Source organism: Hyaloscypha bicolor (genome assembly GCF_002865645.1).
Source record: "Hyaloscypha bicolor E unplaced genomic scaffold K444scaffold_98, whole genome shotgun sequence".
NCBI classification, from domain to species: Eukaryota; Fungi; Ascomycota; class Leotiomycetes; order Helotiales; family Hyaloscyphaceae; genus Hyaloscypha; species Hyaloscypha bicolor.
The window spans coordinates 29,518-44,763 of record NW_020194600.1 but is presented as its reverse complement, the minus strand read 5'-3'; the positions used below and the strand labels follow the sequence as shown (position 1 = coordinate 44,763).

At 50.1% G+C, this 15,246-nt stretch overlaps 3 protein-coding genes across 3 annotated transcripts; 2 read left to right on the top strand and 1 right to left on the bottom strand.

Moving 5' to 3' along the window:
- Window positions 1-2,225: 2,225 nt before the first annotated feature.
- Window positions 2,226-4,367, top strand: K444DRAFT_631152 (putative F-box/LRR-repeat protein 2; the record flags this gene model as incomplete). Its single annotated transcript, XM_024883316.1, has 1 exon — window positions 2,226-4,367. One exon carries the CDS (start codon window positions 2,226-2,228, stop codon window positions 4,365-4,367), a length of 2,142 nt encoding a protein of 713 aa, XP_024734996.1.
- A 5,433-nt stretch (window positions 4,368-9,800) lies between these two features.
- Window positions 9,801-11,168, top strand: K444DRAFT_532560 (uncharacterized protein; the record flags this gene model as incomplete). Its single annotated transcript, XM_024875086.1, has 2 exons — window positions 9,801-10,278; window positions 10,333-11,168. 2 exons carry the CDS (start codon window positions 9,801-9,803, stop codon window positions 11,166-11,168), a joined length of 1,314 nt encoding a protein of 437 aa, XP_024734995.1.
- Window positions 11,169-13,171: 2,003 nt separating this feature from the next.
- Window positions 13,172-14,975, bottom strand: K444DRAFT_532316 (uncharacterized protein; the record flags this gene model as incomplete). The annotated part of the gene is made up of 3 exons (XM_024875071.1): window positions 13,172-14,375; window positions 14,428-14,449; window positions 14,501-14,975. 3 exons carry the CDS (start codon window positions 14,973-14,975, stop codon window positions 13,172-13,174), a joined length of 1,701 nt encoding a protein of 566 aa, XP_024734994.1.
- Between the last annotated feature and the right edge of the window lie 271 nt (window positions 14,976-15,246).

The window sequence follows — 15,246 nt, the reverse complement described above, 5'->3', positions numbered from 1 at the left end:
GGGGTCGGGCATGGGTCTGAGAGAGACTGCGCACGAGTCGTATTCCTTCTCTCTTAGTCAACCTTTTCATTTAGAATTAACTTTAGCGCTGTGCCTCTCCACAGTTAGAAACAGAGGCTGGAATCCCTTCCTGCTCGAGGAAAACCTAACAGACGTGCAAGTGAAAGGAGGCACCACGTGATATATGGTAACAAATCGGAAGTTGGGGAGATCTGTACCGTTTTTACACAACTACGCGCAGGGCGACGGGTGAACGAATCGATATTAAGAGTACATGTCAGGATTTCACGAAGTGCAAGTGACGTACACCAAATCAACACTCAGATCACGTGGTTTCTCAACATCGACTGCGAATGGAACAAGACCCGGAAGCCGCTAACTAAAGCTGCCGGGGCTGCCAGCCGTTTGTCACGACCCGAGGCTTCTCAAATTGAGTGCTTAAATTCATGTGGCATGGCGTGCCTTTGAAGCCCGTTGAGCCCGACCTCCTCCCGTTGCCACGAAACTTGGGAGAATGGCACGCGGCACTTCCCCAGGACACTACTGTACAGCCTGCATGAAGGGTCTTTTCTTATCGTCCACGGGGCAGGAAGACGAATGTCAGATAAGAAATAAGAAGTCATATCGTTGGCCCTGGGGAATCACAGCTGAGTCGCTGACAGGTGCGAGGTGGCATCTGTTAGGGCCTTCTGCTGCATGCTTCCAGAACAACGATCCGATGAAGCGCTGGTCCGGCTGCTGCTGCTGCTGCTGCTGCTGCGGCCGCTGCTGCCGCTGCTGCCCTGCTGCAGAGGTTCATCCGGCCCTTCTGGCTCAGCCACGCGACGGGCCCTCGTCAGGCTGGTCAATAATTGACGGGGTTAAATATTGACGAGCCCAAGGAGGAGGCTATTTGCTGCCGAGAGGGCGAGAGGGCGAGCTGGGCCGTCGGGTTTGGAGGGTGGGTCGCAAGTGGAGTGGAGTGCATTCGAGTACTACTCCGTAAGTACTTGTAGGGGGACCCCACACAGCAGCAGTCCTCAGCAAGGGAGGGTACGGCCTGCCCGCTCCTGGCAAACTGAGAGCTTCTTCCCTTTTGGTTGTGGGAGGCGAACAATATTGGTGTGATGTCGGGGAGTGAAGGTCTCTCCACCAATGGGGTCGTGTGTCTCCCGCAAACGGCTGGATAGGGAGGTCCCTCTGGAAGGTGAGCTCTGACAAAGGAAGTGCTTTTCTCGTGTTTTGGTGTCTTGGTGCTGGTTGGTTTGCAGATAGCCTGGTTCCGCACCCTGAGGCTTGCAGCGGCCCTGCAGCCGGACTTTGCTTCTGTCGGAGTCGGTTGGGGGGGCAGAGGTCTAAGTCAGGAGCTCGTAGACTAAAAGCTCACAGTCTGCACATGCTGAATTTGCTCTTCTTCCCTGATCTCTCGGAATTGTCGTGTGACGGGTGAATGAAACCTCCACCACGACCACGCGACAGGATCGACTGTCGATAATCGATAATCGACAATCGACAATCGATACCGCACCCTTATCGATAAGAGGATACTGGACTCGCCCGCCCAGCCCCAGCTCGCTCTACAGTATTGATCACGTGCCCACGAGTGATCGTTCAGTGTAAGAAATCCCTTATTCTGCGTAGTTCCCAATATACAAGCGGGCGCGGCGGTACTTACTCCTCCCATCTGCGGAAGTTGGCTGAGTTGAGTTGAGTTGAGTTGGGCTGAGCTGAGGAGAGGAGAGGAGAGGAGAAGCAGAGGAGAGCAGAGGCATTACCGTCGACGACAGGACTGCAGCATTTCCAGCTCCAGCTCTCGCTCTCATCACTGGCCACTTGTCACTCGACACTCGTCACTCGCCACTCGGCACCACCCTGAAAATCAAATCAATCAACTGAGCGGGACCCCATCCACCCATCCAACCATCCAATAATAGCTCAGCCCACCAATCTGAGGACGATCGCTAGAACAACGTCCGCAACACATGTCGCCAACTGCAGTTCACGGCCTTCCTTGATTTAGCCAGAAACGCCCGCCTCTGTATTCCAAGGCGTTCGGCGCAGATTAACCAGTCGTTCTACAATCGGTGCCGGGAGCCATCGATCAAGATTGCTCGTTTCTGCGAAAGCACAGAAGCGGGTTGGAATCAACAACCCCGCAGGAAACCTGACCTGACATACTTCTCCAGGCGACAGTGACAACAACTCCAACTTGTTTGCGCACACAGCTTCCCACAGCGTCGCCTGCCATGGCAAGCGCTCTCCCAGACATGATTCTCGAGGCCGAGGGGTCTGCGGAGATTCCCATCGAGCATTCCGAAGCTATTCCCATCGACTCTCCTGCAAAACTTAAAGGTCGAGCCAAGCTTCTGCGGGGTCTGCAGCGAATCTCGTCGTCTCCCTCATTGGCACAGCTGGGTCGGAGGAGAGCGAGCAGCAATCCATATGGTGGCAGAGGCACATTGTCGTGTGTCAGCTTGGCTGGCGGCAACTCTCCCCGAAACTATGGGGACTCATACTCTTCGCAAGGGTCTGGAGGCGGATTCTCGACTGCTCCAACGTCTATACCGAATTCTCCTTTCGTCGATACGCCAGGTTTCGATGGTTCATATGGTCGAATTGCTATTCGAAGGGTTGAACACGGCTCAATATCTCCAGGCACCTCGACTCCAACAAGTGGGCTACCACTTGAGCTCAGACCTCCGTCGAAAGGAGGAATAATTCCATTCCCGACACATTCTGCAATTCCAGAGATCATGGAAGACTATTTCTCGTTGCCAATTGCTCCAGTAAAACCAGTTAGAAGAGCCAATTTCGATTTTTGGGGGGAAATGCCTCACGAGATCAAGCTCTCGATCTTCTCATATCTAACTCCGAAGGGATTAGTACGTGCCTCGGGTGTGTGCAAGAATTTCTACAAGACCTGCTTCGATGGGCAGCTTTGGACATGTTTTGATGCCTCGGAGTTCTACAAAGACATCCCGGCCGAATCCCTGGCGAAGATAATCGTGGCAGCGGGCCCTTTTGTGAAAGACCTTAATCTGCGAGGATGTGTCCAGGTCGAGCATTACAAGCGGGCAGAAGTGGTTGTGAAGGCATGCCGGAACTTGATCAACGCCACCCTCGAGGGATGCCGGAACTTCCAACGTCCAATCTTGCACAACCTGCTCAAATCCAACGAAAGACTCATCAACCTGAATCTTACTGGGTTGACAGCAGTCACCAATGGAACTTGCAAGATCATTGCCTCTTCCTGTCCTTCATTGGAGATGTTCAATGTATCCTGGTGTACTCATATGGATGCTCGCGGCGTTAGAACCGTCGTTCTTGGTTGTCCTAAGCTGAGAGATCTTCGAGCGGGCGAGATCAGGGGCTTCAACAATCTTGAACTTGCTCAGGACATCTTTGAAACCAACAATCTTGAAAGGCTAGTTCTTAGTGGCTGTGCTGATATTACCGATCAAGCTCTTCAGACTATGATTGCTGGCCAAGATCCCGAGTTGGACATCCTCACAGACATTCCGCTGGTACCAACCCGCAAGCTCCGTCACATTGACCTCAGTCGCTGCACTCGCCTCACGAGTGTTGGTGTCAAGACACTTGCACATCTCGTTCCTGAACTTCAAGGTCTTTCACTTAGTGGTTGCACGGCACTCACTGACAGCGCTCTCTCCGACCTCCTAGCAACCACGCCTCACCTTACGCACCTCGACCTCGAAGAACTTGCTGAGCTCACCAACGACTTGCTCTCTGAACATCTAGCTAAATCTCCTTGCGCTCCACACCTTGAGCATCTCTCTATCAGCTACTGTGAGAATCTTGGCGATACAGGGATGCTCCCAGTCATTCGTGCTTGCACCGGCCTTCAGAGCGCCGACTTGGACAACACAAAGATCAGTGATCTCGCCCTGGTCGAAGCTGCATCCATGATCCGAGCCCGCTCTTCACGTACGACATGTGCGAAGTCACGACCTCGCATCGGTCTCCAACTGGTTGTATTCGACTGCCAAAATGTGACGTGGACCGGTATCCGCGAAGTCATGTCCCGCAACTCTGAAGTCAAGAAGCCGACTGGAGCTCAGGTTGGAGTTACATACCCGACCGAAATCATTGCATTGAAATGCTTTTATGGCTGGCAAGGGACCCATGACGAGCATATGAAGCGAGTCTTGGAGGGTGACCTACCTGCAGCAGGCAGGCTGGAGAGGAGGTGGGCTGAGTATATGATGGCGAACGAGGAGGCTGGCGCTGGTGGTGCTGGGTTGAGAAGACGGAGGAGGAGAGCGAGAGAGGCGCAGATGATGCATGCTGACGAGGAGGAAGGTGGTGTTGGCATGGGTGGTATTGGACGCAGGAGGAGAGCGAGGAGCAACGGGTGCCAGATTATGTGATTTGGCGTGCATTCAACATGAGGCACAGGTTACAATTTCTCTTCCTTGTTACATTGTCGGAGCTTGGTGCAGGAGATAGGACGGATGGCATTTGATTTCGGGTTTTCTGGGTTTGGGTTTGGGGCATGGTAGCGCATGGTTTGCTAGATAGGTTCAGTTGGTAAAGGTATTTTCTATTGGACATGGATTAGGATGGTGTTATCGGTGGAAGACATTACCATAGTTGAACATCTGAATCTTTTCAAACGTCAGGGACCTCGTGGGACAAAAGCAGTGTCCCATTGTCAATGTTCGAAGTTACGCTGAACATTTCAAATACTTCGACTTTGAATGTTCCCATGAGTTATGGTATATTCAAAGTCAAGTCCCTTCGCAAATATCCTCAAAGTTCTAGAACTTTGAAACCCTCTCCCCCGAGATAAATGTTCAACTTGATTTGGGACATTGAAGGGACGAATCAATTGTATTTGCATTTTATGCTTGGGACGCGATGGTCATTTTTGAGAAGTACTTCTGGTGCTTATTGTTCTAGAGCCCCTGCAATAAACCAGTGGAGTTCAAAAACGCCATTGTACGCCCCCAAGTAGAACAACGCCTGCCGCAATCCCCCCATTCAAAGATTTGGCTGCCAAATCGGCCACCCTTTATGGGAAAGTAACGATGAACATGTACTTGCCATACATCTTCATAGGAACCTCGGTACCACTCGGCCAAAGCTTCTCCCAACCCTGCGTCTTCGCAAGCTTGATACACTGGCACCTAAGTAGCGGGGGAATCAGCAATTGCTCGATTAGGATTGTTTCGGGAGAGGACATTGCCTGAGGAGAATCCCATGAAACAGTCGAAAATAGGAAAGGGGTTTCTCCCCCAAGACCTACGCACCTCAACCTCAAGCAGTAGTTCTCATGCAGCACATCATTCAACGCTTTCTGGTCCTCCTCCGGCTCCTCCTCAAACAGGACAGCGTCGTGCCTCGGAGCAGCAGGATCATCGAAGTTGATACGTGCTGTGTATCCTTCGCTTTCGAAGGCGACCAGCTCGGCGAGGTGCGCCTTGTTCTCCTTGATGTACTCCGCCATCTTCTCGCTCTCGGGGAGGTCGTCGTAGTTGCGAGGCGCGTTGCTGTTGGGACCCGGGATGAACTTAATTTGAGGGACGTCGTCGCTGTCGTTCAGACCTCGAGAACCGCCTTTGAGTGGAGATTTGTTAATCTGATTGTGGGAGTTAGCTGCGGTTGGTGGCTTAAGGACTCAGGCTTGCTTACTTTGATTTTGATTTGGACTCGACGGCCACCTTGAGAGGCACCGGGGGAAGCAGATGTTGAGGCAGATGGAGATTGAGGTGATGGAGGTGCGTCGCCATTGAGAGGGGTGCTGGATCGGCGGGGATTTCTTTGTTCTTCAGCCATGGCGCGGGCGAGAGCTTGATGAAGTCTGTTTTGGTAAGGAGAGGAAGACATCGTGCCAAAGTTCTTTCAAGAGCCACGATGTAGATGGAGGGTTAGGGCGGCGTCAACTCTGTTGTTGGAGTTGAGGTTGTGTTGATGTTTCGCGGTTTTCAGATCGAGGCTCTGGGAAAATATTAAATTTATCTCGCATCAGGCACGGCCTTGGGCCGTTCTACCTTTACGAGCGCCATGACCAAATTTAAGTTAGCGCTCCAAACCGAGTATTCGATAAAAGTCGAAAGTCGGAGTGGCAATGGCATTTTCTGATGTTTTGGACGAGTTACTAGATCTCGGTAAACAAAAAGGGGATAAAACAGCGAGGGTGCACGGACGAATATTGAAAAGACAATGACCCTTACCTTCTAGCAAGGATGAAGAAGTGTGGTAAAGTTATCATTCTCATCTGTTTATCTATATATCTGTTCAACTTTGGACGCGGACACAGAATTCACTACTTTGTCGATTCTGCAATAAACAAGTAACAGAGTCATGACAACGATATAAAGAGTGACCCGACGGTCCGTCTTCATCATTATCTCAACTTAAGAGGATGCAAAGATTTCAGTTTTCCAACTTGAACACCAAGAATCCATTTTCATCCCTCGAGAAAGTACACTGGGACCATTCCGATGTCTTGAAGACTTCATTCGCAGTTTGGCGCGCTGCCGTCTCGCTGCCGTTTGGAACCATGGTTCAGAACTCGGGCCCAAGCAACAACAAGGCACCTTTACTTTTCTTGAATTAGTATAACTGATACCAGATTTCCATGTTTCGAAACGAAGTCACCTCCGATCTTGATCTGGACCGATAGGATTTTAGTCGTCAAAACTTTATTATTTGAACTTTTGCTCACCTCCTCTCTCCGATTCTAATCTTTCCATCTTGCTTCCACAATCTACAAATTTCAGTGATTCGTCTACAGCGCTGGACCAAGGACCTTTCCATCTGAAAGTCTGAAGGCTACAAGGTTATTATTCAACCTTACCCGTCTGAAGGTTTCATCAAGCCACCCTGAATCACCCCGATCATCCGTCTTCTCCAAGAGCAACGTTTCGACACCAATTAAAGATACTTTGCTGCCAATTATCCATCGAACTCATCCATATCACGTCGCCGTGCCTTATGTATCACCAGCGCTCCACAGTCAATTTCAAAGATATGGGCGATTCTCTCTTGAAGCAAGACACTATACCCAATATTACAAACTACAACCAACCCACTCTCTCGGTGAGAGACACGTACGGCAAAATTCCACAATCAGAGTCGAATGGAAAAGCTCTGGGTCAATTTCCTATGGTGCAACTTCTTACCAACTATGCAGTCCAACAAACCATCCCACCTGAGTTCGGGCCTCTCCCTACAGAATTGGTGCTCCAAATTTGGGAAGACCGGCGGCTGCCATGACACCTCGGATAATCAGCTTTGTAACTATTCCTACAATAGATCAACCAGAATCAACGATCAATATGGGAAGCAGTACCCCGCAGACTGCTCACGACGGCAGGTTCTCAATCAGAAGTGCGTTCGATTGTCACCTTGCCCATATCTGCTCTGAAGCTCGGGAGGCATATCTGAAGACATACAAGCCGTTATTTGGAGACTGTGAAGGATATCCAATCATCTACGCAAACTTGGAGAAGGATGCTATCCGTTTTGCACATTTCGAAATGTGGCATTTGCAAGCTTTCGCGCGTTCTATTGACAAAACTCAAATTCGCGAACTCATACTACAGTACAATACGACTACGGAATCAACCTTTTATTGCACCGTGCTCTTCAGGATATTCTCGAGGTATCCCTCTTAATTCCAAGGCTCAAGGTGCTCACTTTTGTACCCCGTGCGGGACTCTGATCTGGCGACAAAAGTCTTGATTGGCTCATAAGAACAAAATATCAATCCAACAACCAAAGCCAATGGGTGCTTCGATTGATCAAATCAAACCAAGTTGTAACCCGGCGCGAATTAATCCAGAGCATTGGCGTGAAAGCAGGGAGTACGAAGAGCAGAAAATGCTTGGCCTTCTTAGGCGCAGACTTTCGCAAAAAACGAGAACATTCAGAGAGAAGAACCCAGATTGGAACCCGGGTTGGAAAATACCAGTTGTACTGGTGAGACAATCATATATGGCTAGGGCGAAAAATCTGGATTAGCTTTGGTGACAATTGTACTCAAGTTGGACTCAACCTTGACGGAAGTGGAATCGTAGGATAAAGAGGGAGATTGGTCCTGGGAAGGCTTTCGAAATGGGTGCCTAACAACAATGCATGAGACAAGACTTCAACATAATCTAGAACATCACAACATCCAGCCACAAAGTTTAACGTCTTTGTAATTAAAGATTCCATCCAGATCTTCTTAGGATATCAAATATGGATTATTAATTCCCAGCCTTGCGCAGTTTTACCGAATTGGTGAAGTGATCCAGCCCATTTGGTTTCCGCCTCGGAGGAAGTTTCAAGCTCTTCCGCATGGTTGCACCACTGCAAGAACAACAAGAAACCCTGGAAGGCGACTAGGAAAGCTAGATGCAATCGAGGAAGGGAAGCCAGACTATGATGTCCCATTGCAGTAATTGAGTCACTTGGGGGAGCCTGGGTTTTAGCGCGTTGATATACGGACTGTGGCTCCGGTGGTTCAAAGAAATCCCCTCCGTCGCCCACTCTCTTCAACTCAACATAGCTTCTGCTGCATCGCAATACTTTATTATCCTCCTTCACATCCTGTATCTTTTTAAATCCGGCTACAACAGTTGGACGACAGCTATCACTAGATTTCGGTCCCCGGCACAGTTTAGAAAACAACATCCATCGAACACTCACTGCGATCATGGCTCTTCCCACAGTTGCTCGTATCTCTGGGCTCACAAATCAGCCCACGTTTGGTGGCGTCCCGGGAACCCTCTCGCCCTTGAACCATAGTCCACGATTTTTTGAGAAATTCGATAGGTTGCCACCAGAACTACGTCTTATGATCTGGGAGGAGGCATTGGCCTTTGCATATCGAATCCTCAAATATGAGAGAAAATCCGACGATCCAACTACATCCGACATCGATCTATTCAGCAGAATCCAGTCAAACATTGCCACTGTGTGCGCCGAGTCCAGGCAAACCTTCAAGAAGCATCAAGGCAGAATCAACCCAACCAGCCTGAACGATAACTTGGGGATCCTTGCCGTCAGTCCAAAGCTGGACATCATCCATTTTGGAGTCAATTTCGAACTCGAAGATCTCAAGTCATTCGCTGGGAGTATAAGCAAAGCAGAGGCAAAAGAAGTTCGGCATTTGATTCTCGAGTACCAAGTCGAGGATGCCTTCAATGGCGAGGGAGGTGTACGACGAACAGGGGTGCCCAGATTTTACAAGATTTGCGAATTGCTCCCCGAATTGACGAGGATCATTTTCGTCTCACACAAGAAAGATAGAGCGTCGAACATACTGGTGGGCGGCCTGGTCTTTACATCTCACGATTCAACCGGGACATCGGACATGGACGGAATAACGTTCAAGGCATACGCAGAACATCATTTTCCTATAGCCCTCGAAAGACAGCTAGAGACTAGGCGCATGGCTAACGCAAGACCTGAGATTTCGTTTTTGGAGCCTGTGGAAATATCCACGCTTAAGGATCCGGATCTTGAATGTTGTCAGTGAAGGCTTGAGACATGGTTGTAAAGATGCTTTATGGTATTTACCCGGACTGAAATAAGAAAGGGAGAAACATGGGAATGTTAAAACTTGTATTTGAAGTGTGCAGTGATTGTGTTGCTCAAGAAAGAGGTGATGTGGTGTGATTTGACTTGCTGCAGTGAGTCTCCAAAGACGGATTAGCGCCAAAGTCAAGGCTGGTGACGAGACGTCAAATGTTGATCATCGAGTTGTAAGAACAACTCATTCTTCTGCAAAAACAATGAGAGACTCCACGCGATAGAATCAGGACCCCAATTCCGAGGTGCTCCGGAGCACCGAAAGACTCACGCAGCGGTCAATGTCGCGTCTTCAACCGCGTCTGAAGGCCCTGGCAACCTCGAATATATCTTCACAATCCGCAACCGCCAATAGAGACACCATCCCAAGGTCCGAGACGCCTGCCTCCCGCCAAAATGTACGGGTGCTATCCGCCGACGCCCTCTCGGATCGAACAACAATATCCTTAGTTCGTCGCACGCTATGTTCCCAGCTTGGCGATAAAGGTCGCAGTACGCCGGGCCCCATCGACGAGATCCTACCACCCTTGACGAGTAGTAATGAAGTGGATCTGCAGTTATACGCATTCATTGCCATAATAATTAGGGAGTTTGTGCAAACATGGTATGCGAAGATTACACCAGACCAAGTCTTTGTGGAGGAGGTCGTGAAGATCATTGCCCATTGCACAAGGGCTCTGGAGCAAAGGTTGAGGGACATTGATTTGGAGAGCTTGTTATTTGATGAGCTGCCGGAGTTGTTAGAGGTTCATGTTCAAGGTTCTTGAAAGCCCCAAATACGACCGTCTGTGCAAGTTGCTAAAAGCTACGCAGCATACCGAGTTTCACACGACCCTCAACACCCTCCCCCAATTGAACGCGATCCTCGACAAATCTACCACTCTCTCTGGCCATTTCCCGCCTTGTCGCCAGTACCTGATCGTGGTGAACCAAAGACTGAGGAGCAAACGGAGAAAGAAGCGGCATACAGGCAACTGTTAGTCCAAGGGGTCTTAGCGGTTCTGCTACCGACAGAGGACCTGGAAAATGATTGTCTAATTGCAATCGTTGGCCAAATCTTCTCCGAGATGATCCTGGGAGGTGGTATTGGCGGAAAAGCATCCGAGCCGTGGATGCTATGGGAGGGGATCACAAAGATCTCAGAGGTCTTGCAAGCTCATCTTCCAAAGTCGAAGGCACAAGTCCGTGCTGAGAGATCGAATTCGGGTGTAGAGAACGCAATGTCGAAGAATTTGACTGGTCGAAATACGAAGAGATGGTGGATTCAACGATCACTACAGAAGTCCTTTTGGCTAGCCCTTCAGTACTGTTTTCTCGCGTTCAGCGCGGTCCGCTTCTTCGCCATCACCTTGGCTACATCTTCTTCTTTGCCGTCTCGTATTCGACCAACGATGAAAGTTACTGGCTCTAGCCCGTTGAAGGATCACATGGAACCGCCAGAGTCGACGAGTGCTGACGATATATGGGATGGTCGAACAGACCAAATTAAACAGCCTATTGTGAAGATGAAGATATGGTCTTGTGCCGCTAATCTACTGGATCTAGATGCCCGCATGCCATGGCTGAGTGCCACATTTTCTATGCTCCAACATGTGGCTCTGACAGGGCCGGGGAAACTGGGGAGCACAGATGGGATGATTGACAAGTGAGTGGTCGATTTCTCGAAACCCCTCCTCTGGTCCCGGCCAAGCGCCGGATAGCCTATGTCACACCGCATGAGATTTCAGTCACTTGACTTTTATTGTCCCAGTCGGCTTTCAGAAGCTGAGGGTGTTTCAGTGTGGAATGGCAAGGAACAATTGTTATCGCGGTGCATGACATGCCTGCAATCTGCGCAAGCGGGAATGGCGATGATGGTCCTCGAAGTCTCGAATTTCATTGATTGCTAGGTCAATCTCACACGGCCAAGTGTTATGCTGTGCGACTCCGATCCATGCTCACAAGGGAAGGATTCCTCGTTTTCGTTCAATGGGACAATGCAATATCAGCCCATCCTCCGACTAGTTCATTTCCAATCACACTTTCAGATCGTCATTTTGCATTGTTGAACGTTTCGACTTACCTTGTCCCGCATAACGCTCATTGCCACCCTTGCACGGGTTTCGCGAGTGGTGTTGGAATACAGCTCTAGTGAGCCTTACGACAGCCCTCTTTACGCGCCCGGCGTTATCAATGCGTCCTCAAGCCCCCGGTTTCCTCGCGTCGTACCGCACCTTCCTCCCGCACAAAGCGTCTTTTCTCAGCCACTCATCGCAGGGCCGCCCGCCTTGTTCTGGCCTTTCTGGGCCGAGCTGTGCAGGCCGGTCTCCATGATGACCAAGACCTTTCAGCGAGTTGGGCTATCGCCCGTCCATGCTATCAACGCGGGGTTTAATGATTCCGCTTGAGCCCTGGCCCCCTTAACTCTGCTGCATACAAATCCAACATCTCATCAATCTGTTGCCCTTGAACTCCTCATGCATGGCTTGACGCCTCGGGATAATGGCGTCCTAGTCGTGGAAAATTTCTCCATCAGTTAAGTAATTGGCTGACTTGTGTTCTCACAGAATTCTCTCCCACGCGATTCACTCCCACGTGTTAGAGCCAGCGTTACTGCCAACACTGCTACGTACAGGTCGCGCTGCTTTGTTCCCCAACAATGCTCCTGCTCCCCCACGGATTATCCCCACCGCTTCCGAGCAACTCCTTATTCGACAGCGATGCGCCCAAGCCATACTCACCCTGATACCGACCAGGATCCAGGATGTATATTTTGGAGTTGGTATAGACCGCCGAGTCAGGGAGGTGGAGCGAGTTCTGGATGTCTTCGGAGACAGCTATTGCAATAAGCACCTGCTATATGGAGTTGTGGAATTGATAATCGTACGCTTGATACCCGAAATGGCAGAAAAGGGGGTTGAAGAACTGCTGCAGGAGAGACTCAATTAGCTTTGACTAGATGATTTCACAACACATTTGAGAGACATAGACACAAGACATTCAGAAGGGCCTCCCAAAATCAGAGGGGCCACCTAGTTGACAGCTATTGCAAAATGATCATAACCCAACCCCACTGGCCACTTGCCTCCTGAAGGCAAGCATTTCCCGGCCAGTCCAATTCCTGTCTTCCCATCCGGATCCTCCTCCCAATGATCAAAGTACAACGATGAAGCCTCAAGGCAGGCCATAAGAAACACCCATAAAGCTCCAAGCCTAAATCCTAGAGTGCCGATCCCCGAGTTCGACTCGGGGATCGTGCTCTCTCCTAAAACGGCACGAAAAGCGTCGTGTGCCATGCCCCGTGGAATCGAATAAAAGCAGTGCTAGCCATGAGAATGGATAATGAGCAACGGAGAGCGAGTTCGCGTGAGCGGGAGATGTATCATGGGTATATGGTTTTCCGGGTCCCCTGGATGCCAGCCTGCACCAACCCCGGCCGAGAAGAGTGACGTGTAGAGAGTATACGGTACGAATTGAAATAAGAACATGGTTGTGAAGAGAAGAAAGCCGCTCGTATGGGCGCTGTGGACGCCGATATACAGTGTCGAGAAGCATAGTAACGCCGTGGAGATGTGCAGCTGAATAGATATTTTGTAAGGACAGGTTTGAAAGAAATTGCCGTTCGAGATGTACAAGAAATTTTTGGGAGGTCGTGAAAGGAGATTCGTTGCTTTTAGCAGGGTGCACTCATGGTTTGCTCCATCTTCGGCGCCGGGATCTCACAGTCCTGCTCGGCGATCCGATGGAGACCTCCTGGCAACGGCCCGTTGCTTTGCTGCAGTCGCAGTTTTTCAGTCAACTTTAGGACGGTCATGTACTCGTTCTGATCAACGAGGCCGCTGGGAGCTTGATTGAAGAAGTTGATTAGAGTATCGAGAGCTCTTCGAGCGTCGTCCTGGGTGGGTGATCCCGGAGCTGAAGATCCAGGTGGCGATTGTAGACCAGTGATTGGTGTTCCCGATGACGGTGGAGCCATAGAGCCATTGCTGCTACTGTGATGCAAGGGAGGTGAAGAGATGGCCGCGTCCATTCCAAACGGTGGAGGCATCTCGTGAATCGGAGACTCTAAAGCTGACGAAGGCGCTGTTACAGGAAGATTGTATTTGGGAGTGAGAGGCTCGTTGGTTTGCGAGGAAATGAAGGATGGATCAATTCCAAGCATGGGAAAAGTTTGGCTTCTTGGTCGTTGGAAATTATTTCCTGGTGGAGGCAATCGAGCTTGTTGCGAAGGCATCCATGATCCAGAATTGTTATCTGGGGAGAAGGCGAAAGGAGTCGTGGGACTCGTTGGTCCGCCTGAAAATGAGGAAGGCGCGGTGTCTGTGAAGGCACTCGATAGAGATGTGGTACTCTGAGAATTCGAGTGCCTGTATCCACTGTTGCCCTGGCCAAACTCAAGATATCCATTCAGGCTTTCGGATTTCAGATCCTCATCGCTCTTAGTTGCGGACAGTGGTGACGGAGACGGTAAGCCGCTTGGTGAGGTAGGAGAGATGCCGTTGGGAGTCTGGGACGCCGACCCTCCCGCCGAGTCCGGATTGAGAGACCCACTGTCAGAAATGTTGGTTTCTGAAGCTCTTCGGGTTAGTTTGGCACCTCCAATTCCATTCTTCTGCTTGAACTTCTCGAGCCAACTGGTGCTGTTCGTTTTCAGATGACCCTCATTGTTGCTGCCCACGGTGGTTGCAAAAAATCTGGCCTTCTCCTTGATAGCAGCATCTGTCAAAGGGTGGCCTTGTTTCTGCATGTTTCTAACCCAGTTTGACAGCGCTCGTTCGATGTCCGGGAATTTCCCTTTGGCACGCTTCACTGGAGAAAGACTACGGTCTTCTGGGAAGAGATACTTCTCCCGCTGACGGAGGACTTTGGACACAGTGCTGGAAATAAGATCTTAGTAAGTGAGGAAACACAAGCTGTATATAAAAATACCTTCGTTCAACACCGAACATTGCTGTACAAGAGTTAACAACAGGACCAAGGATACCAGATTTTATTTTCTCACCTCCAATTTCAGTCTGCTTTACAGAAGGATTTTCCTCATGGTATTGACACATCCGTCTTCGATCGCTATCAGTAAGCGTTTTCCGTGGAGACGGGGTTGCGTGAATTGCAGGCAATTTTGTACCATTGCCTTTGACCACTGGAGCTGATGCTGGAGGAATTGCAACCGGCGGCGCTGTGTAAGTTGCTGGATTTGTTAACATACTGGGCCATGTTGGATGACTTGGCATAATGAGGGGTAGCAGTTGCTGGTGGGTTGTATGCGGTGGTGGAGGTTGAGGTATCCTCTGTGTATAATGCTCCGTAGGTAACCCATTGTGCTGAACCGGCTGCATAAATCCAAAGCCTCCATGTTCGTATATTGGCGATTGATGTTGAGACGAGTTGTAACTGTTACTGATATCAACCCATCCATCGCTGCTCCCAAACCCGTTGTCGTGGTGGTGATGCTCGTGGTCCATTCCAATTTGCGCCATCATGGAATCGTGCATCCTCTGGATGAATGCTCGGTTCCAATATCTGTGTATGCGACAGCAATTGCAAGTCGATTGATTGTTCGTGCGTATCGAAGACAGCGATGGTGTTCCTGGCTAAGGCAGTCCCTCAAGAACGGCAGACTGCATGCATGATAAGCAATGGTTCCTGGCTGCGGCGTCAATATGTGAACCCTGCCTCTTGAGCTGCAGCGGCGGCGAAGTTGGAAGTGGAAAGAAAGGTCGAGTCGAGCGCGAAGGGTGCTTGCCTAAA